The sequence below is a fragment of the Pseudomassariella vexata genome (genome assembly GCF_002105095.1).
Source record: "Pseudomassariella vexata strain CBS 129021 chromosome Unknown BCR38scaffold_10, whole genome shotgun sequence".
Classification (NCBI taxonomy): Eukaryota; Fungi; Ascomycota; class Sordariomycetes; order Amphisphaeriales; family Pseudomassariaceae; genus Pseudomassariella; species Pseudomassariella vexata.
Window position 1 is genome coordinate 1,039,653 of NW_024467965.1, and position 24,475 is coordinate 1,064,127.

The 24,475-nt window shown below is 50.6% G+C and overlaps 7 protein-coding genes across 7 annotated transcripts; 4 read left to right on the forward strand and 3 right to left on the reverse strand.

The window, feature by feature from the left end:
• Nucleotides 1-777: 777 nt before the first annotated feature.
• Nucleotides 778-2,502, forward strand: BCR38DRAFT_487241 (Rhamnogalacturonase B, N-terminal-domain-containing protein; the record flags this gene model as incomplete). The annotated part of the gene is made up of 3 exons (XM_040864129.1): nt 778-1,033; nt 1,095-2,413; nt 2,470-2,502. 3 exons carry the CDS (start codon nt 778-780, stop codon nt 2,500-2,502), a joined length of 1,608 nt encoding a protein of 535 aa, XP_040713560.1.
• A 3,173-nt stretch (nt 2,503-5,675) lies between these two features.
• Nucleotides 5,676-6,974, reverse strand: BCR38DRAFT_35331 (uncharacterized protein). The gene has a single exon (XM_040856771.1). The coding sequence runs from the start codon at nt 6,739-6,741 to the stop codon at nt 6,010-6,012; it is 732 nt and encodes a 243-aa protein (XP_040713561.1). The 5' UTR covers nt 6,742-6,974; the 3' UTR covers nt 5,676-6,009.
• A 1,238-nt stretch (nt 6,975-8,212) lies between these two features.
• On the forward strand, nt 8,213-9,981 carry BCR38DRAFT_487243 (amidase signature domain-containing protein; the record flags this gene model as incomplete). Its single annotated transcript, XM_040864130.1, has 2 exons — nt 8,213-8,831; nt 8,888-9,981. The coding sequence occupies 2 exons, from the start codon at nt 8,213-8,215 to the stop codon at nt 9,979-9,981; spliced, it is 1,713 nt and encodes a 570-aa protein (XP_040713562.1).
• A 3,638-nt stretch (nt 9,982-13,619) lies between these two features.
• BCR38DRAFT_487244 (uncharacterized protein) lies at nt 13,620-14,200 on the forward strand (the record flags this gene model as incomplete). The annotated part of the gene is made up of 2 exons (XM_040864131.1): nt 13,620-13,727; nt 13,793-14,200. 2 exons carry the CDS (start codon nt 13,620-13,622, stop codon nt 14,198-14,200), a joined length of 516 nt encoding a protein of 171 aa, XP_040713563.1.
• Nucleotides 14,201-14,724: 524 nt separating this feature from the next.
• On the reverse strand, nt 14,725-16,552 carry BCR38DRAFT_487245 (major facilitator superfamily domain-containing protein; the record flags this gene model as incomplete). The annotated part of the gene is made up of 2 exons (XM_040864132.1): nt 14,725-16,391; nt 16,498-16,552. The coding sequence occupies 2 exons, from the start codon at nt 16,550-16,552 to the stop codon at nt 14,725-14,727; spliced, it is 1,722 nt and encodes a 573-aa protein (XP_040713564.1).
• Nucleotides 16,553-17,264: 712 nt separating this feature from the next.
• On the forward strand, nt 17,265-19,434 carry BCR38DRAFT_35436 (general substrate transporter). Its single transcript, XM_040856877.1, has 8 exons — nt 17,265-17,445; nt 17,572-17,895; nt 17,947-18,030; nt 18,090-18,218; nt 18,272-18,701; nt 18,752-18,889; nt 18,948-19,106; nt 19,161-19,434. Exons 1-8 carry the CDS (start codon nt 17,369-17,371, stop codon nt 19,308-19,310), a joined length of 1,491 nt encoding a protein of 496 aa, XP_040713565.1. The 5' UTR covers nt 17,265-17,368; the 3' UTR covers nt 19,311-19,434.
• A 1,820-nt stretch (nt 19,435-21,254) lies between these two features.
• On the reverse strand, nt 21,255-23,247 carry BCR38DRAFT_487247 (integral peroxisomal membrane peroxin-domain-containing protein; the record flags this gene model as incomplete). Its single annotated transcript, XM_040864133.1, has 2 exons — nt 21,255-21,809; nt 21,865-23,247. The coding sequence occupies 2 exons, from the start codon at nt 23,245-23,247 to the stop codon at nt 21,255-21,257; spliced, it is 1,938 nt and encodes a 645-aa protein (XP_040713566.1).
• Between the last annotated feature and the right edge of the window lie 1,228 nt (nt 23,248-24,475).

Consider the following 24,475-nt stretch of genomic DNA (forward strand, 5'->3'; position numbering starts at 1 on the left):
ATTCGTCCTTGGGAAAAGCATAATAAAGGCCCCTTATGTCAAACTTAAGCGCAAGCTTCATCTATCACAAACTGGCGAAATAGAGTTGTGCTTGGCTTTCACCGCGAACTCCGACCAGGACCACTTCATATCAACTAAGAGATTTGAAGTTATGTGTTCAGACTATTCGATACCTGGAAACCTAGAATTTCGACTGCACCCAGCTAAGACAAGGTATCGCGATAAGTGTCAATGGAAGCCGTGAAGCTTCCATTTCACGATGTGACATTAATCATCAACACATCTCGAATCCCCACATCTCGACGCAGATGCCGTGCAGTGGTATATGCCCCCTTGGCGATACCAACCACATGGCTGAATTCTCTTTCCGCAATGGAAAACGCCCAGGTCCACACCCCTGCTCCGTTCCCCTTTTGGATGGTGACCCAAGCCTCAACTGGGCCTCATCCCGACAGCCAAGATGCCAAGACGGTGCACTCCGCAAACCGTACGACTACAGTAGGACGCTGTCAGGTTCCGCCAATGACAACTACCTTCACGTTCATTTTGGTTGAAACAGCTGCCGGTCCTGGATCGCGTCCTGGGATATATGTGTGACCTCAATGTTGGTTTGGTTGTTCTTGGGCTTCGTATCCAGGGCCATATCCATCTTAGCTTCTCCGCAGTAGCATATAAATGACCTGGGCCCTGATTGTGAGGAGTGTTTTCTGGTTTCGGTCGGCACAGTTCGACCTCGCTCATTCGTTTTCCACAGGCTCAGATCAGCGAGCTTTCACGATGTTGTTCCAGGTCCTCTTCCTGTGTCTGTTCGCTTTCAGTTCCTCCGTCTTTGCCGCCTTCGGCTTCACCAAGTCCGGCAGCAACTATGTTATTGACGCCGGGTCGTCGGAAGCCCTTGTGTTTACTGTCAGTGGTTCAAGCTGCGATGTGACCTCGATCAAGTATCGTGGTGTTGAGTACCAGTACTCGAGCAAGGGCACACACATCTCCTCGGGCTTGGGCTCTGCCACCGTCAGTGTGACCACCGTGAAGGGTAAAGGCATCTTATCCAAATCCACTGCAAATCCAATGCACTAACACTAGGTTCTATGAAGGCTCAAGCAACTTTATCAAGGTTACGTGCACCACGTCGACCCTGACACATTACATGGTGGTCAAGGAGGGCCAGAGTATCATCTACCTCGCCGACTACATCTCTGCTGAACCTGATATCGGCGAGCTGCGCTTCATCGCCCGACTCAAGCCGGATCTGCTTCCTTCTGAGTACCCCTATGGATCAGCCTCCACGACGGGTGGCAGCAGCTCAACCGTTGAGGGCTCTGATGTCTTCGTTGTCGATGGGCAAACCCGATCCAAGTTCTACTCGAGCACTCGCTTTATTGACGAGAACGTCCATTGCGTCTACGGTGGCTCTGACGTTGTGCATGCGTGTATCATGACTCCACAACAAGAATCGTCCTCCGGTGGGCCCTTCTTCCGCGACATCGACACCAACAACGCCGGCGATTCGACCAACCTGTACAACTACATGAACAGCGGCCATGTCCAGACGGAAGCCTTCCGCACCAACGTTCTGCACGGCCCTTACGTCTTTCAATGGTCTCGATCCGGTATCCCGGCCGTGAAGAGCGCCGACACTTCCTTCTTCAGCGAGCTCGGCATCACAGGCTACGTAGCCACCTCCGGACGTGGCTACGTCTCTGGCACCGCATCGGGCGTCTCCAGCAGCTTCGAGATCGTCGTGCACTGGTACAACTCGGACGCTCAGTACTGGGTCAAGGCCTCTTCTAACGGCGCCTTCACGTCGCCCGCCATGAAGCCTGGCACTTACACCATGGTGCTGTACCAGACCGAGTTCAAGGTGGCTACAAGCACCGTCACCGTGTCCGCGGGCAAGACGACGACCGCCAACATCGCCAGCACCCTCGTCTCGCACAAGTCGCTCTGGAAGATCGGCGAATACGATGGCCAGCCCACGGGCTTCCTCAACGCTGACAAGTTCCTCCGCATGCACCCCTCCGACTCGCGCATGAGCAGCTGGGGACCCGTTACCTACACGGTTGGGTCCAGCTCCGTTGGACAGTTCCCTATGGCGGTGTTTTCGTCTGTCAACAATCCGGTCACCATCAAGTTCGATCTCGACTCCGTGCCCGGAGCCGCTACCCTGCGCATTGCTACCACCTTGTCGTTCGCGGGCTCACGGCCCCAAGCTAAGGTTAACTCGTATACGGGTCCTGCCCCGTCAGCTCCGACGAAGATTGATAGTCGGGGTGTGACACGTGGTGCGTACCGTGGGTTTGGCGAGGTGTACGATGTCAGTATTCCATCGGGCACGCTCGTGGCAGGCTCGAACACGATCACTATCAGCTCGTTGTCGGGGAGCAGTGGGACGACATTTTTGTCACCTAACTTTGTAAGTAATAATCTTCCCCTGTGATGACTTGGACGCATGGCTAATATCGATGCTAGATCTTTGACTGCGTGGAGCTATTCACTAGTTAGTTTGACTCACAGCTCAACCCTCGCCTTCTGCGATAGCGTGCCAGCTAAACTTGCATTTCGCTGTATATACTTTCCAAATCCTTGTAAATACGTCAATTGATACATAAACTGGACAACCTGAATCGCGTCTTTTGTTTTCATGTGTTTTCATCTTCCCGTAGTCGGTGGTTTTCGTGTCTTGACAACGCAGCTGACTCACCACACCCCACCAACCCGTGTCTCGAATTCAGGGGCAGCTACCGGGTAGCTCCAGCGGGAGGAAATCCGTACCTCAAAAAAATCACCGTCTGCGCAACATGTGATATGAAGTTATTCCAGACACTATGCGCTTGTAGTACATGCCCGCAGGTCGAACTTCAGTTGGTGGCGTCGGTGCAACATCTGCCTCAAATCCCCTCACCCAAGACCTGCGGAGAAGGCTCGACCGAAGATGCCGAAATTGCATCTAAGCGCGGCTTGATCTACCGCATCCTATCGTGTTTCATCACCGCCTTCTGTTGACTCCATTATCTCGATCTCGTCGTCTTCCGGACGCAACAGTGGGTCAAACCGCCGTTTTGAAGCTTGACAAGTAAAGTGGCTACCGTATCGCATCGCGAACCTAATCGACTTCCACAGCTCACCCACCAATGCGCCAACGCGACACGCGGCACCCAAGAATCAGACTTCGAGACCTGCTGCAACGGCAAGATCATCGACACAAGCCAAGACTTATTCGCACCGCATCGCAACTCAACTTCCGTCAAATTACAAAATCTAATCTGCTGCGGTGTCTCCGGACCCCAGGCCGGTGGGCTTTTCCTCATATCGTCCGAAGCGGGCACGGAATGCGCGACGGGCACGCCAACATCCCTCGTGAGTCTGGCGGCAACGAATACTGCAAATGGGGCACTGTATGAGGTCACGTACACAAGTGCTTCGCTTGGGATGTCGACGATGGGGGATTATAATCCGAGAGAGACACCGTCATGTTTGTGGGCTGATACGGTGCACGCAGTGGAGATGATGGAGGTTACGGTGCCGGCTGCCGATATTGCTACTCTGTCGTCCCGGACGACGGATCAGTTTGAGTGGATGAGCTTTAGCTTCGCTACTTTTCGGAAACCTCGTGGATGGGGATTATTCCAACGTCGACTTCGACGAGTGCCGCAGGGTCAAACGTTGGGCTGCTTAGTCTGAGGGGATGCGTTGCCTTGGGACTTACACTTGCCTGCTGGGTTTCAATGATCTGAAGCAAGCATGGTAGTGCACGCGGATGATCTTGGACGGCATGATGTATCTTGGGGTGGTCTTGTGCGACGGAAAGATTATGCACTTACACCAAAGGTCGAAGTCACTCTGGGGCGATTCGCCCATTGCGCACCACGTTAACACTGATACTTGGCCACTCCACACCAGGGAGAGGCTCCCAAATCGGGGCCGAGATTCTTACTCATCGGCCTTCAACCTCAAATGCAGACTTGGAATGGATAGATGCTTGCTAATTTCCAACACCATGGTCTCATCAAATCTTCCCTATGGCACGTCTGAACGAGCAATGCTAAGCCTTCACTTTCGATATCCTGAAGCCACCCGGACAGCGCGTTTGGAACACCCCCTTCAGATCTTACTTCTCCACCACCTTTTTTATCATCGGCATAGTTGAGATAAAGCCAGTAGATGTGCGACCTCTTTCTCTCGCGCCAAAATTCTTAATAAGTCCTTGCACTGCGCATCACCATATTCAAAGAACTCCTTCTCCTTGACCTGGATATCATGAATAAGAGGGGAGCATTCTCGTTGAATTAGTCGATACCCATCACATGACCGCCCCAATCGAGCCCGCGCGTGGCTCAGAGGGAAGGTATTGCTTGGAAGATGTAAATGGTTCACAAACTCCCACTGGCGGACTTGGCTTTTAAGTTTTCGACGACGAGCTTATGGAATTCGGTGACCTTGGCGACGCTAGCGGCTTTTTTCTTGAGAGAAAAGGCTTGCCCGTATTGCATGTGGTCAGCCGTAGATTAGGAAGAGTCGGAGGAGTGTTCTGGGCCTACTATTTGCCACATCGCTGCTCGCATTCCATCGCAAAGCTAGCCGTAGACCTTTTTCAGGTCGTGTCCATGATGGCTGGCGTCGAAAGCCATTTCTCAAATGCGGCCGGTTTCTCTTCTCCCTTAGTGTTGACAGGGATGTCCATTCAGATTATACCATCATTCCTAGCTGTTAATGCCACACCATGCAGCAAGTGTCGTTTAGGTGGCTGCGTAGATTCGTTGTAGATTTAGTAAGGGTTTCAATTATCTTCGGGGGGTTCTGCGTTGGCTGTGATGCAGAGTGCGCCCTAGAGACACAGTTCCTCGAACATCTGATAATCAAATCGAGTTACGATTCCAAAATTTAAAGACTCTGTCTCCAGCGGGAAGACAATGGTTCTGTTCTCTTTCTACGTGAAGTGGTACATCCATCAGCAAGGCGACCTGGACATTGATGGTTTCATCCCATTAGAAGCCGACGCGGGGGATAAACCACAAATTCTGTAGCACTGACTCACTACTAGATGATCTTGACAGAATGTGAGGCATTTTCATTCTAGTCTCGAGCCAAATCTGAAAATGGGTGTCTCGCCATCATCTGTTTGTACCCCAGTCTCCGGCACTAGCATAGCTTCCACAACCGCCATCAACCACGACACATTACTCATCAGGCGCCGTGTACACATAGAACCATTGACCACCGAGCCAATCAGTGCCAACCTGGTCTCAGCATCGTAATGGTCTTGTTCAAAATTCCAAGGTCAATGGCAACACCATTCGATGGGAACACCATTCGTCTCACATGGATTGCATAGCGTAATTTCCTAATGCTGCCTAGATGATCTTCTTCAATTGATGATCCGGGACTGTTTACTATAGATTTAACGATGCTTGTACAGGAAATGACGGATAGAACAGTGGCGTGGATACGGATGTCGGCCAGTGGAAGCTATGAGCGTTATATGCTGGTTAGTATCACGGCTATTGAAGCGGAATCAGCAGCCACATATTGGCTGAGTGTTGTGTGTTGTTGACCACTTTGTGAGGCCTGGCTGTTGTTCTAGTTCGCGCCATGTTCTAATACCCACATGGGTATTTCTAAAATGTGAGAAGGGAGATTGATGAACACGGGGCTATAGGTAGGAGAGGGTTACTTCTGTATGTTCCAAGGCCCATATTAATTAGTTAGATACATCGCATCTAGTAGCCTAGCCGCAAATTTGGCATCATCGGTGTCACAGTGTGATCATGCAGCACTAGAACTCTTTGATAGGTGAACTCATGTTGACATGATCGGCAAATGTACATACTCAAGCTCCAAGCATGCCTCTGGTGTTCAATACACCTAATAACCTGGTGTTTATCACCGTCGTTCACGATCTGGGACTTATCTTCAAATTCATAGATCATCGGGATTTTATCGTCTGTTTATGGCCAAACAAATTTTCCGTTCATCTCTACCTAGCTCATGCCGGGATCCGAATCTCAAGAATCAAACATCCAGCTCAACCTCATCGACCGTTGACACTTTGTGCAACTTCATGCCAAAGTGCTTTGCCACCCCCTGGATTGCATCCCAGATAATCTGGACGTCATCCTTTGAGACGCCGATTCTTCTTGTGCCTCGAATATGCCAATGTGATTCATTCTTCAGATTCTGCATCATCATGCCCGACAACGTGACCAACTGTGTGTCAGTATCACCCAGCACCTGGCGATCAGACAAGTACAAGCCATAGGTGATCTCAGTGGAGATCCAGGCGAAGTCCTTGTGAGCGTCGAAGAGGCCGAGAGTGCTGCTCGTGTTCTGTGTATAAACTTTTCGCAGCCAGCCCATGGCGCGTTCGTGGTTGGCTTCGTCACACTGCCAGTTCTCGCGCGTGGAAGTGAAGTCCTTGTCCTCGGGTCGCTCAACTTGACTGATGGCGACGATTGCCTCAATTGGTTTGCAGACTCCGATAATCGGAATTGACTTGACCAAGACCTCTCTGAGACGGCGAACCAGGGCCTTACGGGAGTCGCTTGTGGTGTAATGGGGCTGGCTGGTGAGGTAGGTGTAGAGTTGAGATGATGCCTCCGGGTCCGGACTCGCTGTCAGGCAGGCAAGAGCCAGTATATACCAACTATCGTTATTGAGCTGTGTTGACTTGAATTTGGTCTCAATGCTGCTGAAAAGCCTTGCTAAGTCGTCCTCGACCTTGGTTGACGGAGGTGGGCCACTCATGATGTTGCCAGGTACTGTGTAAGCCTTTCATGTGTATGTTGATGAGGAAATAATGGTAATGTGTCGGGGTTCCGTCTTGTTTACCTATTTAGATGTGTTTGTTCGTTATTTACTGCGCCATTGGCGACGTCAGGGTCAGTGTCAGTTTGCAGTGGTGGAGACATTAGCGACGGTTAGTTGCGCCTGCCCAACGCTAACGACGGATGCCATAGTGGAGGAGGAAGTACAGAAGCCCTGCGGGGAAAGAGGGTGGGGGTTTTTGGGGGTGGGGTCCCCCCTAGGTGGTTCAAAAACGCAACCGTGCGCTATGGAGTTTTTCAGCGCAGGATGTTCAGATTTCTCCAGCCTCAAAAGCAATCATTTTGAAGGTAGTCACTTCGGTCCGTCAAACGACTCACAATCGATGGGTTCGAGGTAAGTAGGTAAGTATAGGTTTGGTATTTGCCGCAGACTCATAATTCTTTGCTCAGCGCATATTAGAAGTCGCACTGGAGGCTGTGTTACCTACACGTTCCCGTAATATTGCTACAGCTCGCCGACTTCGGAGTTTATATTGCACGGACATAGCACATTTCAGAATAGATTCAAACAGAATAGGTCACTCATGCACCTGTCTAGGTATTCGTATAATAGGAAATCTATGGACCGTCCACCTTGTCTTTCCCACCACATTTTGTTGAACCAAATACACGCGTTGCGGGGCCGGTTTTGGTGAGTCAGTGGGGCAGTCAGTCCACTTGTAACCGCAAGTTATCTTCGGGCCCGCGGACTGCGCTTCATTATGCGACGCCAGTGTTGCTTAGTTCAACGAACCAGTCTAACCGTTAAGGTACTACGTACTCGTACGACCTCCAGTCGAGTCTTGCTCCGGCGCCCGCGGAATACGCTTCAGCAACGCCAGCCCAGTGCGTTGCACAAAGACTGATCAAACTGTCTAGACAGTCACCGGTTGTGGCTGCCTCAGGGGCTTCGGCATGTTCCTGGGCGGCCGCCGGCACCTGCGCAGTATGGTTTGTGCTGGAGCCTTCAAAAGTTCTAGCCACAAATATTTTCTACCGTCGCAATCCTCACTATTATCTACATAGTCGCGCAACAACTAGAATTCGATGGCCATCCTATGCCAGCACTTTGGCGTTACTCCTTCATACTAGACCGACTACTTATTCGATGTTCTTTCCGCGCCTGGAAGCATCATGATGTCGCGCCGCGATTCTATTCGGGCCCGTTTCTTCCTTTACCCTGAACCAATTCCCGCGTGAGCTTCTTTCCAGCCCCTTTCTGCACGCGTCGCAGCTGACAGTCACAATTAGCCCAGACATACCCTACAAAAATGGAAATAGGCCTCTTTCCAGTTACAGGGGCTGGCCTCTGGTAGTTGCTGCCTTCTTGTAATTGCCCAGATCGCTCGCTTGCATATATGCTCGCTCTGTGTTCTTGTGCTTGCGCTGACACAAACCGCCCTTCCCATAGAATGGAGTGGCTAGGCTTTCTCAGGCGAAAAGTTTGGGCGGATGCGGGATTCGGCTCATTGCGAGATATCAGGCAACACATTGAGGACACTGAGCCTCGATTCGATCCCACCGTCTTTCCACTTGAAGATGCTGGCTTAGAAGCTTCAGAAGGTCGAGAGGATGCGGGTGTGAGAGAAGGCTCGGAGGTACCAACGCGAGTCCTTTTGCCTTGGAAGAAGTATTCCGTGGCAGATTATCGATCTCTTTATCTCTCGGGTGAGTTGACGCCATTGGATGTTGTTCATTCCATTCTTCCCCTGATCCGACGAGACACTTCGCCACCAGGTGAGCACTCCATGGCCTGGTTCCATGTCAACGTTGACTTGGTCATCAGGGCTGCTGAGGCTTCCACGTTGAGATACAAAGAAGGACGATCTCTTGGGCTGCTGGACGGTATCCTGACGGCCGTCAAGGACGAGTACGACATGGAAGGTTATATAACAACTCTTGGGTCTGTGAATGACTATACAGGCAAGATTTTCAACGAGGACGGTAAGATTGACGCCTGGTGCGTGAGAAAACTGGCCGATGCAGGAGCTATCATCATGGGCAAACTCTCAATGCATGAGTTTGGCATGGGTACGTTGTATCCATCACAGTATCCTGCTTGGCGCCTACGTCGCTTACATACTCAGACACATCTAGCAATAACATGACTTATGGAACTCCGTTAAATCCATACAACCAAAACCACTATACAGGCGGCAGTTCCTCCGGTTCAGCCTACGCCGTTGCTGTAGGCCTTGTCCCCATCACACTGGGCAGTGACGGTGGCGGCAGTATTCGCATACCTTCGTCTTTCTGCTCTGTCTTTGGCCTCAAGACAACCCACGGCCGACTGTCTAGCCATCCAGGGCAGAACCACAGCAACACTTGTGGAGTCAATGGGCCTATTGCAGCAGACATGCGCTCCCTTGCAGCCTTGTACGAGGTTATCAGTCGGCCGCATCCTACGTCTCACTTCCCCTTGACATCCCAAGTAACAAAGTACGACCCATATCGGCCCAAAGTCATTGGCATCCCAGAAGCTTGGTTTCAACGCGCCACGTCGGCAATCCAGGAATTGTGCCGCGGCATGATTGACTGGCTCGTTGCACGCAAAGGCTACAGTGTCGTTCCCATCACGATGCCCTTTGTTGAGGAGGGCCAGATGGCTCATGCGCTGACGATACTCACCGACGCGGCCACACTACTGCCCGACACCCGCGGACTTTCGCCCGCAAATCGCATCCTCCTCGCTCTAGGCCGCACCACCCCAGCCACCGACTATCTTCTTGCCCAGAAGCTGCGCCGTGTGTTGATGCAACATCTCGCCTGGCTTTGGCAGACTTACCCGGGCATGGTCATTGTGACACCCACCAGCGGCTGCGCTGGCTGGCGGATCCGCTCCGAGGCTGAGCTCAAGTACGGTGTCAACGATGGTGATAAAACGAAAAAGACGATGGAATACGTGTGGCTGGCTAATTTCTGCGGAGTACCGAGCCTCAGCGTGCCGGTGGGCTATATTATTCCCGAAGGACACGAGGATGAGGGAGAGGTTGCTGATTCGGACACGGTGGGCAAAATTCCTGTAGGGTTGATGGCCACGGGTGAGTGGGCGTCCGAACTTGCACTCATGCAGTTTGGGCTGGATTCAGAGGAGGCAGGCCTTGATAGGCAGTGCCGGCCGCCGAATTGGGTTGACGTTGCTGAGCTTGCAAGACAACGAAGGGGCGAAAGTATACTGTGATGTCTGCATTTCAATAAGTCTCTCCAACCGCGGCGTATATGAGAAGAATATCTAGGAGAGAAAGGACCCGTAAACAAAAAAGAAAGCACTCGATGATTGATCACACAGTCTAGAGGACTGAGATGACACACGGCGTCTGAGGCTGCGAAGAGACATCGTATTTTTGGGGAAAAAAAGCGAATCTTTCCGTCTCGTTGCGTTCAGCCGAAACGAAACCGTTTGAGCATCAGAAGACTCACTTGATGACGCTGTGTTCCGGAGGTAACGGCTGATGGAGGCGGTGTCTTTCAACGAAGTAGGATCTATGGAGTCCATTTGATTACCCTCGTAACTTCGTGTTTCGATGAAAAGTTGACCGAAAAAGCCGACAGATGGACCTTTGGTCCCCAAGGCGTCTATAAAGGCTCAACCATCTACTTCTTTCTACAATGATCTACTATTAGGAGGACTAACGTAGTCCACGGTCCAATTGCACACTTCGGCAGATTTTCGTACGCTACCACTTTGACCTGCGGTTTTTCACCACATAACTATGGTTGGTTCTTGGAACGAAAGTGATATAATTCTAGCATTACATGCGCTTCAATCTGATCCAAAATTAAGTGTACGTCGCGCTGGTCAGATCTATAACGTACCTTTTAGAACCCTTGCGTATCGACGCGACGGTAAAACCGCTCGAGCGATTACGCGATCGCCAACACAAAAGTTGGCTCCTTCCGAAGCCCAATCACAAAGCAATTATGTGAAAAATAGGATTGTACGACATCAAAATAGCTCACCAAGGTCAATTTTTGCTGGAATAGATCAGATTGCGCGAGGTACAACGAAGGTTATGCATCGGCTTGCCCTTTTAGAAGGCGAGGTCGAATCACTTCGAAAGGCAAATGAGACCTTAAGTCGACGTCGCCGTGCGAAGAAAAAACAGCTACAGAGTGGAGGGTCACTTCGTATACAAGATGGACAGGACCTACAGTCTCAACGAGAGGTTGATGGGCAGTTACATGACGAATTTCGTCAAATTGGTGGTCGTACGAGGCGGCGAATTGCGCGTGTACGGCGCTGTAGAATCTGCGGCGAGCCCGGACATAATGCGCGCACTTGTGGAAATGATGTAGAGACGTCTGAAGATAACGATTCTGAGTAGTTTCAATTGATGATAGGCGTTGTGGTTGAATTAACTTATACATTGTCGTATAAGGTCTGCCAAAGTGTGCAATTGGACCGTGGACTACGTTAAGCTAATACTTTTGATACTATTCGTCTGTCAATCAGGCAATGGGAAATTCACTCTGTTGACCAACTATGCTGCATTAGCTCAACTCGAGGATGGACAAATAAGGTGGCCATAATCATTTACATGGTCCTCTTTCGACTTGAGCACTGTAATGACGTAGAATCTCGCTCCGTGGTCAGGTGATTGGCTCAGGACTCCCAAGTAAAGGGCAACGCCCAATTTCATCAGCAATGAACGTTCTGCTGTTGCTCCACCCATGTCCGCATGCACAGCTCCCGGGCAGAACGAGTTGATGATGACTTGTTGTCTGGTCGGTTGCCAATGCGGGTTGGTAAAAAGTGCGAATCAAGACAGGAGAAGATGCGAAAAATAAATGTAAACCTCTTACTCGCCATCTGGTCTCAGTGCCTGCTTACACAACTTGTTGGACCTTCGAGGCCATTAGACCAAATTGCCAGCTGATGAGGATATATGGCCACCTATCGTACGTTACGGGCCAATCTGACCACCACCCAACGCACCACACAATTTCTGCTTGTGGGGCAGGCATCGTTCATTTCTACCTCTCTAAGGCCATTGCGGTGGCAGTTCACTCTCTTGGAAATCTCCATAGATCACCACAAATTCAGTGCAATTCAATCGGCACAATTAGTCCAATACAACTCTGCAATGGCATGCATGACCAGTGGATTTCTTCCGCCGAGGTTTCACTCAGTAGTAGGGAACAAAAAAAGGAGCCAGGTCTTGCTGGTGAAATGGTGCAGTATGCCATCATTTCCGGCCCACTCAGCCCAGTGGCTGAAGTTTGGATATAGAAAGTCCCGCGAGGTGAGGAAGACGAGATGAGCGGGTGTCTTACTCAAGCCGATACACTAGAAAATAGAGATGGTTTCTGATTTGAGACTGTGTAAGTACTTACACCTTCATTTCAGCCATCGCTGGTATTGTCTCCTCGATTGGAGTCTTGGGGGTGGCGCGGTGCATGTAGATGTCAATATATTCAACAGCAGGAAGCTGGCTGTCTGCACACGCCTTTCTAGAACATGTTCCTGAAGTGTCGGCCTCGGAGAAATTGGGCAGGCCATTGGACGAGGCTGAATTTGGTCGCAAGATACATCTGGTCCCTCTTCCCAGTTCGCTTCAACCACCTGCCCAGGAGCGCTTCGCCGCCGTACAAGCTGGGGTTATATTTATCCATCATTATTCTCGTGAGGCACATAAGCGGACCGTAGGATACTCACTTGAACGTGTCCCAATCGTTAGCGCCTAGTCCCGTGGCCCGGTCGAGCACTGCGAACCTCTCCTTGTCTGGCGGCACGTAGCATGGACATTCCCATGAGACTAAGGCCTAGTGCTGGGACCAGTATTCCATTTTCACTGAGTTTGCGAAGGGGTACATTCTGGCTTCACGTACTCGTGTGATTCTTTAGCTTTGGCCGCGATTCGAGGTGCAATAATAGGTTCCAAAAGTGCAGCCAATCCAAATGCGTCAATACGTGGCTGATGCAACTACGCAGTTATATCACACTTTACATGGATATCGTGCAAATTTCATGGAGCCATATGCTCATGAGGATACTGAGTCGTAGCATGGACCCTCTGGTTTGTTTCAAAGTGTATCTAACACAAGCTCCTATCGGTGATGAACTGATATACGATTTGAGCGGCTGTGCCCCTCGAATGTGCGTTTTTTTCAGAATCAACAGGAATGATGAAGCTAGGGGAACGTGGCACTCTCTAAAGAAATGACATGGAATGCTGCCACACAATGTTGCAAAGTGTGACGTAGCTATGTCGGGCTGAGTAGCAGCACCAGGTTTTCTGATCTCATTTCTCGCATATATTTCAGCTGTTGTTTGCAAGAGGCGCGGGATTGCGGGCGACTCGGAACACTCTGACTTTCCTAGCTCTGCGCATCTATATTTGCAGCATCATGTCAGGGCCACAGGGTTACGGCTATCCAGCATGTCTCAACCTCGATCGCCTTGGCAGATTCACGTGTTCTTCGATTAGCAAGGTGAATACATCGCGTGATGATGCATCCGGTGTGCTCTAAAATAAGCAAAGACAAGCCTGAAATTGGCCAGCTCGTGAAGGGGGAATATCTTCAGATGAGAGTCCCAATTACTCCGGACCCATACCTGCACGCTGCTGACTCGGGCAAAGTTCATGGACGAAAAGCCCAAGAGCTTCGTCGTCCGATCGCTTTTAGCTTTCATGTCATGTCATCTGTTGATGGTATTTGCCGCGACAACCCTGCTCTGTGGCGCGTCTGCTGCGGAACCGCGTTGCACGGTATTCTATATTTATACCCTGCCGGCCTTCTGGGAATATTTCCCATACCCATCTTTCAATCTCTATCTCCTGAGATAATCACGACAATAAAGCAATACGCAGCTTCAAGATGGCCACTCAAACTGCTCGACCCGTTACCCAAATTCCTGATCACGCAGCGGAGAAGTCCGACTTAAACGATTCCACTGCGAAAGTATGGGTTCAAGTTCCATATGATGTGAGTTTCCCCTTTGCACCCATTCCCAGCACTATCGCAACAACTTCCTAACAACAGCTCAACAGCCTTCCAAATACGAGGCCTCCCACAATGCCAAGAACTTTCTAGATTGGGAACAAACCTGGGATGGTCTGTTCCCAATGCTTCTGATCTACTCCGTGGGCTGGGTCCGGAGTTCTGCCCCGCCGGGACCCGACAACGCGACTTACGACCTCATGTACGAGTCCCGGGCCCGTGATCAACAGACAAAGCCAACTGCCATTGGCAAGTTCAACTCGGTGGGCGTCGCCAATAACCACGCTATGGCGTACATGGATCAGTGCACGGTGAGCCCGCAGGCCGACATGGATGGAAAGGGCTTCACGTGGCGATTGCATCCGAATGGCTGTCTGGACCTCATGATCCAGGAAGATGGGGAAGAGCATAAGATTTATGTTCAGGAGCAGAGTCCTGAAAGTGAAAATGGGCCGTAGAAGTGGTGGTCTAATCGTTGAGATGAAACGATAATCATAGGGCAGATGAAGTGTAAACAGCTCGAAATCAGAAGCATGATGAACTTTTCCATTATCACATGGCAGTTTTCTAATTTATTCGATCACCAAGGCTACGGTCGCTTTTGACGAAATAGTGTAATCGCAGTTCTTATACTTATGCAGCCCATGACTCCTTAATCTTGCTGATAGGTTAGCCCCTTACGCAAGAAATCCACGAGTCACGGTTCTCATGGGACGTTCGCCTTTAGGGATTACTTTTCTACATAACCTTGAGTCTGCACACATTTGACCCTTTGTAGGTATTTTATCTATTATTAATAGACCGTGGAGATGTGGGGAGAAGCTTTGGTTCGTAGACTTCTAAAGCGTGATAAAGTTCTTTGGCCACCACTTCGCCCCAGATTCATCCCCGGTGTATCATTTATGGACCCGGTTTATGTGAGGAAGTGAAAATCTGAGAAACTTGTCTGAGTCTACTATACTGCAATGCAAATGGTGCTGAACTATTCATGCTCTTCGACTTTCCTATCCATCAAGTATGGCCATGCGAGTGCAACAACTGCAACAACTGCAACACTGGCCAGATATAGCCACCATACCAGCCCAACTACTCCTTCTTCAACGCCAAGAGCAAACACATAGCCACCAATGGCCGGGCCGATCGCGCGGGCAAGACTGGCAAGCATATTCCCAGCGCCATGAATAGTTCCCAGTACGGATCGCTCAGGGGCTGCCTCGGTTAGGAGGATGACAGTGCTTGGGATGGCCATGGTGCGAGCCATAATCTGAGCGCAAACTATGAGCCCAAGGAACACCCATCGTGCCTCGTGGTCTCCAGTCAGTAACGAAAGATACGGAGCCGCGGTGTATGTGATCGGAAAGAGAAATAATGCAATGCGGAAGACTCCACGAGTGCCGATCCGTACTTGCAGCCGAGGGTAGATGAATAGCTGCAGCAAAATGCCACATATACCAAAGACTGAGAGCCAGAGGCCGATGGTTGCCGATCGAAGACCCAGACCGCCGGTGAACGCGTAGAATGTCGCCTCGGTATTATCTGCTGGAGGGCTGCTGAGATATACTGGAAAGATGTGCATGAAGGCCGAGTTGTGCAAAGGGAGGAGTCCAAATGATACTAGGGCGCATACTACTTTCCGCGTCCAAATATCTCGAAAGGGGGTCTTGCGCCTATCAGTGATGTTGATAGTAGTTGTGGGTTTCTCGATGACTGGTGTCATATCCATTAGTATTTCATCGGTTTCTCGAATGGCAACGTAATCGCTTTTACGCGCTGTGAGTAAGCGCCTTGCAAATCGTCTTAGCACGACGCCCGTTTCAAGACCGATATCACTCTGGCCTTCTTTACCCGGGAGTGTCTCCCGAAGGCCCAACACCGCCAGTGCCAGAGCAATAGTCAAGAGTGTGGCATTTAGCAGCGCGGGCAGGGCGTACGGATATGTGAGTGCCCACACCACACCATCAGGATTCCCGATCGTGTTGAGGATGCCGCCTGGCCCAAAAAGCCAAGGCAAGTTGATAACTGGCTCAGCTAACATGCCACCTAAAGCAAGACTGGCTACCATGCCGGAGTTGAACACCAACGGTAGCAGAAGGAATGCTTTGGTTTGGAACCTGCGCTCCTTCACAATTTCCGCCGTCACTGTCCTCATAATGCCGACATTTCCGTTGGCAAACCCGGCGAGTGTCCGCCAGAACAGGAATGCGCCCAAAGATCTCGAGAGGCCGAAGCCGATATTTGCCAGGACGGATATGACGAGCCCGGCAATTATAGAGATGCGGCGGCCATGAGAGTCTGAAATTCTGCCCCACGGAAGACTGACAACGAATTGTGCTAACGGAAAGGCAGCCACTAACAAACCCGAATACTCTGATATGCGCGCAGCCGCGTCGTCGGGAGAGTCGTCTTCGGATTTCGGCAAGACGGACCGAACGAGGTAAAATATGTAGGGCAGTAGGCAGACATTCGACAGCGGCTCGGATAATCGACAGAGGGACAGGATGAAGAGCTGATTCTTACTCGGCAGATCCCTCCACCGAACTTGTTCAGCTTCGGCATGCTTTTGCAGGCTAGAATCATCATCCCCCCCGCAAATGGTAGTGGTGTCGTCGCTGGTCTCCGATGGCGCTGCAATAAGTGCAGCTGCTGCATCTGATAGGTCATCCACGTGTCAGCATGCTTTGAATCGCGGCAGTGGAGAAACAGCGTCCACAGTGCAATAATGATCAGCATGGCATGATTCTTTTAGTTGACTTACCAGCAGAGGAGCTAGACCCTTGAGCCACAGCTCCTTTCCCAACCGACTTGGCCATCGGGATTGTATAGCAACTATCGTCAAACGGAAGCGGACGGCAAATGCCAAAGAAGTTCTTGCCTTGTTTCCAATAACACGAGGCGACACTAGGCTTGGGTCGACGCTCAAGGCAATAGTAATTGGCAAACTGGCAACCTAAACCCGATATCACCACTCGAAGTGGATCGCGAGACCCATCAAACACTTTTATAATGTCGATCGGAGGCTCATCGACCGTGACTCTTAAACAGGGGTGGAATTAGAGGTTTCAATGGTAGCTCATTGCAATTATCCAGATTTGGCAATTTATAGCTTCTCCATACCCCAGACAGGACCCTGGGAGTGACTGGAATTGCGTAAGTTCCAACCCCAATTCACTTTAACCGCCGCTATCCGGTACGTTTCCTTCTTTTGGCGGCATATATCACACACCTGCCGTAGAAGCCCCATGCAGCATCCGGCAAATAGTTGACGAACTTGCCTTTCTGCCAAGACGGTGAAATGCAAGCCTGTCCCATTGGATGATAGCTTTGGCTCTGGCTGACGGTCAACCTGGGGTGCCGTTTCGGTAACGGGTCATGATTCGATGACAGGTCTACTGACCAGAGCGTCGTGCACTACAACTTGCTGCAGACCCGGCAGGCTGGGGTTACATTATCGCCCCTCTGCAATATGTAGGAAACCATATTAAAGGCATACGCATCCTCGTTTCGTTATCAATCCTTCGAGGCCCGGATTAGCTACTGCATCATCGTTGACTGAACTATAACCTGCCAGTCTTGGCTCCGGGTTGTCTATTGCTGTGTTATTGTAATTGATTTTCTTTCCCGAAACCATGGCGGTATTCACCAAAGCGACTATTAGGTTACACCTCTTATGTATATTCTTCGCAGTTGGATCTTTCGTCTGGGGGTAAGTTCCATCTTTAAAACTCCGCAATGCGGGTCTTCGAGCATTATACTCGACCGACCGACCGACTTACGGAAACCCTTTTTGTCTCATCGCAACGTCGCCATACTAACACAAGCATTCGAACAGCTACAATGTTGGCATCCTCTCCTCGGTCCTCGTCCATCCCGGCTTCGACGCCGAGATGGGCAAGCTCACCGCTTCCCGTAAAGGCGTCATCACCGCGATTTACTACCTCGGAACCTGGACGAGCTACATCTTTCTATCGCACCCCGCGAGCGACTTCTTTGGACGGCGATATGCCGCGCTTATAGGCACTGCGACCATCGCGGTCGGTACGGCGTTTGAGGCGGGCGCGAGATCCCCGGGGGCATATGCGATGATGATTATAGGACGTATAATTTGTGGTCTGGGAGTTGCGATTGTTTCTACGTCTGTTCCGCTGTATCAAAGGTTAGTATATACTAATTTCGCGCTTGTGGCGTACAGTTGACTTTTGTGTAGTGAAGTTTCACCTGCTGGCCAGCGAGGCAAGTATGTAGTTTTGAATCATGTTGGGTTCGTGGCAGGGCTGGCGGCTGGCTTTTGGTATGTTGAATTACCTACTTCGTATGAATCCGTAGCTAAGCATTGCTAACCTCTCACAGGGTTGGTTATGGTATCACATTCTGGGGTGAAAGTCCCCACGACAACTACGTCTCGTGGCGGTTCTCGGTTGCGATTGTCCTCGTCCCTTGCTTGATTTTCGGCGTTGGTTTACCATTTCTACCTGAGACGTAAGCCCACCGGTACTATTACGGCTAGTAAGCCTCATACTCACAGTTTATAGTCCTCGATGGCTTATCAAACATGGTCACTACGACCGCGCCCAGAGATCTCTACACTGGCTCCGCGAGGGCAGTTTCACCAACGCCCAGATGGAAATCGAGCTCAACAGTATCCGGGACACAGTTGAAGCTTACAAAACTTCGGGCCACAACTGGCTATCCTTGTTCAAGGAGCGAAGTCTCTTCAATCGTCTGTGGCGGGCAGCACTCCTCCAGTTCATGGCTCAGATGTGTGGCGCTACGGCAATGAAGTACTATCTGCCAACTTTGTTCCTTAAGCTAGGCCTTGGCAGGCGGATGTCGCTTCTAGCTGGTGGCATCGAGTCCACTTTGAAGATTGGGATGACTGTGATTGAGATGCTACTTATCGACAGACTTGGAAGGAGGACGACACTGCTCGCTGGGTGCACCGCCATGAGTGCGGGTATGCTTGTAAGTTAGCAATGAACGGGTCTGGGGAGAATTCGACTGACACACCAAAGATTAATGGAGTCCTTGGAGAGGCATATCCCAACAACCAGAACCGTGCTTCGGATATTGTCTGCATTACATTCATCTTCATCTATGCAATTGGGTACAGCCTTAGTTTTGGGCCGTCTGCATGGGTCTATGGGTCTGAGGTGCGAGACTTCCACAACTACGCGCCGGTCCGTGATCCGTTGAGCTAACATGTCCCAGATATTTCCGACTTCCGTGCGTGCCAGAGGGTTGAACTTCTCTGCTTCTGTTGGAGCTATCGGTTCAGTCGTCGTTGCACAGGTCTGGCCTGTGGGAATTGACCAGATTGGGTCCAGGATTTACTTCTTTTTCTTCGCAGTGAATGTCGTCTGCGTTCCTGTAAGTTCTCTTCGGTAAGCGTAGTCCACGGGAGTGAGCTAATTTGTGGTCCAGATCATCTACCTGCTGTACCCAGAGACGAAAGGTCGAGCATTGGAAGACATGGAATCGCTCTTTAGCAGAGGTACAATGCGGAGGAACAGTGAAGCCTCGGATCTACACGACGATACGGCCTTGCCGAAGACTAATCCTCATTCCGTATGATGGCGGATTCTATGTGCTAAACACATGTGAGTGTAGAGAATAGGCGGTGGCAGTGTACAAAATTTGCACATACCAATTGCGAAGCAGTAGTACAAAGTCAATGACAGTTATTTGCACACGCACTTGATTGTTCTCAATCTCATGTTTATTCGTATGTGTACATACAATCTTGAAATTACTCAAATACTTACCTCTCATTTTAGTATCTTCCATTAACTTCACTGACAATAATTCCCGCCTGCGCCATGAGAAGGCTTCTGGACCCATTGACGGGCAATTAATCATGTATATATTGAGTCAATGAACTTCGGGACCTTTGGACCAACGAATTATTGCATTATTGGAATGAGGCTCAAGCAATTCAGGACTCTAGGGGAGTGCCAAACCAGATACCGCTCGTGGATAGGGATATAAGCAGGGCTAGATAGCATCAATTATGAATGCCAAGAACTAACTACTTTGTCTCTACTTTGCATTCGATGAAGTTTTAGGTGTATATTCAGGATTTTATCTTGGTTATTGTGTTGTACGCACGCAAGGGTATCATCGGGTCCATGGGTTTGCCGGAATGTAAGCACTTCAGGTAGTTACTGAAGTATTTTCGCCCTGTGTTGTCCGGTGCCTCTTCAGCAGTTCGAACCCAATGTGAGTTCCAAACGAACGAGATGGTGTGAGGGTCTGGGAAGCACTTTGCCTTTCCATATTCACTCAACTCGCCCCTACCAAGTTGAAGTCCTGCCTTAGGGTGTGACTGGAATGCACCTGCGTTGGTTCTGCTTCCCGAACAGTTTTATCCCATTTCTAAATTGGAACCTTTCCCCAATCCTAAGGCCACCACAGTCGCCAAACTGTATTTTCACCAGGTTGGTCGCCTTCTGTATGCTTGATCCCTCTTCCATTTCATTGTTACAGTTTCTCCCCTTGTTACTTTCGACAAACATGAGCGAGGCAAATAGCTCCATGGCGGGTTTGCAGCATCGAAGAACCGGCGGGAGAATGGAACTGACTGGGTTTTTGAGCTTCTTATGGCAACCACACGCCCGATTCGACCCGATTCTGTAGGGCAATAAAACGCTGCATGAGTTACACAGGTAATGCAACAAGCTGAAAATCGCTGCCTGGAGAGTCAATGATGCAATAAAGCCCAAGAAAGCTGGACAAAACTGATTAAAGAACCCGGAGGTGAAGCAATTACACTCGTGAGGCTCACCAAAATTCATGAGCGGCAACTTGACGTCCATGGCAGGGCATTAGGGCTGTTTATAGACGAGACGTAGGTTGGCTGAAATAGTCTTAATCATCTTGTATACTGAGAATGTGGCTGGGGCCAGGGTGACATTGGTCACTGCAGTGCTCTTCTACTGTGATCTTGCGGAATAAACTGAATGAACGGAGGTATTGGCCCTCTGGTCGTCTACGTCATCTAGCTTCGCAGATTCCGACAGCTACTGATTGGCTATGTGATCCTGGAAGACAAACAAATCAACTCATGGTTTCCTTTGAGACCAGAATTGCTCCTCGATCGCTTAGCTTATTTGATATACTTAGTGGTTGTTCGATGCTGCAGTGACTTCTCTAGCCCCTTTACAGTCTTCGCCTACGCGCTAGGAGCACTGTCTGAGGGTACCTCATCTTGAGAACGAGACCTTAATGTTCATTGACTAAGAGCTCATCATTTCAAGGTTTCATGCAACATCCAAGTGGATTGTTCTATACACGAGGAAGTACTCCCTTCTTGGTCCGGAATATCATCCCTGTCCCGTGAACTCGGACATCCATTTGGTATCTACCAGACGCCATGCAATACAATCAACCTTCCCAACCATCCATCCGAAAATAAGGCCATGCCACACGACCACCTAGTTTAAGTTAATCGACGCTTCCTTCACAAATAATGCATTCAGCCCTGTACTCCACCTGCATCTGCACTTCCTTCAAACGCCCTTACTCCAACCCCATCTGCACCTCATCCCCCACCCCCCAAGTATCCAACTCCTTCCGACTCCCTTGTATCTCGAGCTCAAGCTGGGGCGTTAGGTTCCCCTCGCCATCATGTAAACTGCCTACCTCGCTTGTCCTACGACTGCGCCTCGACTCACCCGTCGTCCGCCTACGCAATGACGGGGCGACCTTGCTGCTGCCACTGCCAACGGAGAAACCACCTGAGGGGAAGCGGAAGCGAGTGCTCTTAGACGAGGTGGAGAGAACTGAGACGGAGTCCATGTCTTCGTCGTCTCTGGGGTTGGTGTCCGTGTTAGAGTTGGATGAGGGGGATGTGGATGGTTCGGGGTTCGAACTAGTTTCTATGGGTTGCGCTTGCGCTGGGCGAGACGGCAAAGCTGGGGGTGGAGGTGGGGCGGACTTCTCCTTGTAATTGTTATTCTGATTGTCATTTTCGTCTTCTTCTTCGTCTGCTTCGACGAGCTCTGCGTCACGATACCACTTCCTTCTACGCGTCCAGCGTCCCCAGCCATCCTGGCCTCGGCGGCCGTTCTGCCACTGCATTTCCATCTGTTAGTGATTGACGCGAAGTGAAGGTGAAATGGAAACGTACCTTGTTATCATAGAAGATCCATCCCGTTTTTCCTGATTCGCCCTCGTACTCATTTTCATCCTGCACGTCGCCCACACCATCGACGCGCCACTTGCTCCCTTTAACCCATCGCCACTTAGCATGACCATCTTCCACCTCGGGTAATTCGAACTGGTCCCTTGGTGGAACCGCATTATTGTGTTCATCCGTCCAAGCCGAACGCTCGTACGCAAACAGACTATTCGTCCAACCGAGACCCACCCACCTACGCTGGTTCTCGTAGATTATAAACGTGAACCTGACACCGGATTCCTTGCCAGATCTGCTCCGCTTAAGGGCAGTTGTCAAGGCGGATACCTGGGATGTTTTATTCTTTTTATCTGCCGTCGCTCTCCCCTTTCCTTCCACCTCGTCTTTGTTTCCAGCTCCAGCGGTTGGCTTCTTAGGCCCCTCAAATTCGAGCCCGGTGACCCATCTGGCGATCTCGCGTATCGTCGCACTACGCCATAGCAGCGTGCGAGACACTTGACAAATCCTCGAATGCCACGATAATACGAGCGTCCCGAAGAGCATGACTACGCGCTTGGTAGTAATGATACGCAATGGCGGCAACGTCAGCACAAACCAGATAGGCGTTACCGCCAAAATCCTTACAAACAGAGTGGTGAGGGCCGGTCTCGTAGTGGCACTCGTAGCAGTCCGCTGTGTAGACAAAAAATCTGTCATTTCCAGCAGGGGCTCCAACAGGATGTTGCATCGCGTCGTAAACACCTTAAGCGTATCGACAATCTCGTCCAACGTCTTCTGATGGCGCGTGCTGGTCACCTCGCTCGTATTCGTCTGGTGCGCACCTCCCGTGCCACTACTTGCGGCGCCAGGGGCGTTCTTCTTCTTATCCTTGGTTGTAGCCCAGCTAGGATGGTCGGCCCATCCACTGCTGGAAAGCGGGCTGTATCGCCGACCGTACATGCCGCCGATAATACCCAGCACAACCGCAATAGGTCCGGCCCAGCGCATCACCACGTCGCCGTACTGCACGACCGCCCAGAACAGTACCAACAGCAGGAAGCTCTCCCACGGATCGCCCGTCGTCCAGCTCAACAAGCCCGAGAGCTTGTTCAAAGGCAGGAGAAACGGGTGACTGTAGGCGAGAGCGCGCGTGATTTGGGGGGGTGTGGCAAGAAGCAGTGGCGACTTCTGGTGTACGAGGATGGTAGAGCGTCGCTTAGCTGCCGTCGCGGCATTGGACAGGTTCGACGATGAGAAAGCGGCGTAGGTGGGAGGCGCATTGTAGGGAGGTTCGGCGACGGGGGTGCCTAGCCCGTCAGCGTCGCCATTTCCGTTGTCGCGAGGCATGGATTTCGGAGTCGACATGTGGGTGAGCCAAGGTATATCCTTGCGCATATTGGGTCAGCTTCAAGAATGCATCCTGTGTGCTCAAGTATAGAACTCAAGATGTGGTGGAGTTTGGCAAGATGCCGCGACGCAGGCTGGCTGTTCACTACAGGCTTCCTTCCAGCAGCCTAACTAGACAACGAACGTCTCCAAAACAGGCTGCGGACAGGGAAATTGGAGCTGCGTGAGATAAAAAAAAGATTTCGAATGCTAAATGTCTAAATACGACAAGTTGGAGATGGCATCAAACTTACCAGCGCAGCCATGAAGAAAGCGAGAAGCGTGTTGCGCCGCGGCTATCAGCCTTTACTGCAGCAAAGTGCACCAACGTCATCGACAGCCCGAGTTTGGTCGCGTCGCCGGCATTGATAGTGGGTAGGTAAGGTAGCCGGGATCAAGGAAATGGACCAGCTAGTTTAATCCTTCTCACTCGTGTCTCGTCGGCAACCCATGGAAATCATCAAGTGACAGAGTGTTGTAGAATCAAATTGGCTCAATTATCCTGGATCTAGGACGAGAAGAAGTACACCTTGCTGACGCCTAAACACGTTTGTCACGAATGACCTCGGGTCGCGAATGCAGCACAAGATGCGTAAAGTCATTTGGGCGGGGCCGCGCTATTATAGCACGCTGCTCGGCGTCCCCAAGCACCTCGGTTTTCACATGCTACAAAGCCACTGCGGCACCATAATCAAGGCACCTTTAAACCCCAACGCCCTCCCCTCACCTCCAAAGTAGGCTTCTCTTAAGCAGTTGAAACGCATTCCCCCCCCCCTTTTTTCTGAAATATGCTCTGCACTCCATTAGAACTGGCCCATGCCTATCATTAATCATCAGTGAGAACTCATTATGAACGCACGTGCTTCCATACAACTTTGATTCATGTACGTATTGTATGTAGTAACCCTCGGAAGTGCCTAGCAGAACTGTACTGGAAACGTAAATACGGAAGCAGGAGCCGCTGCCAACAGTGTGCAGAACTTTCCTGGTTACTGAAACCTTTTGCCATTTTGCGACAGAGCTCAACTAGCTTTCCGTAGTAGAATACCTTGAAACTTCCGACACCATACAACCAACACTCGATTACTTGTGGTTATGAATCCCGCCCAATTGACCTTCGGGCTGCCATTGCCAAATGTTTTTTCCATATAAAAACCCCTTGACTTGCTCGACCTTGGGAATTTATTTAGGCAATTTGTTAGTTATTGTCGCCCTTGCACGCGCCAATTCAAGCTGT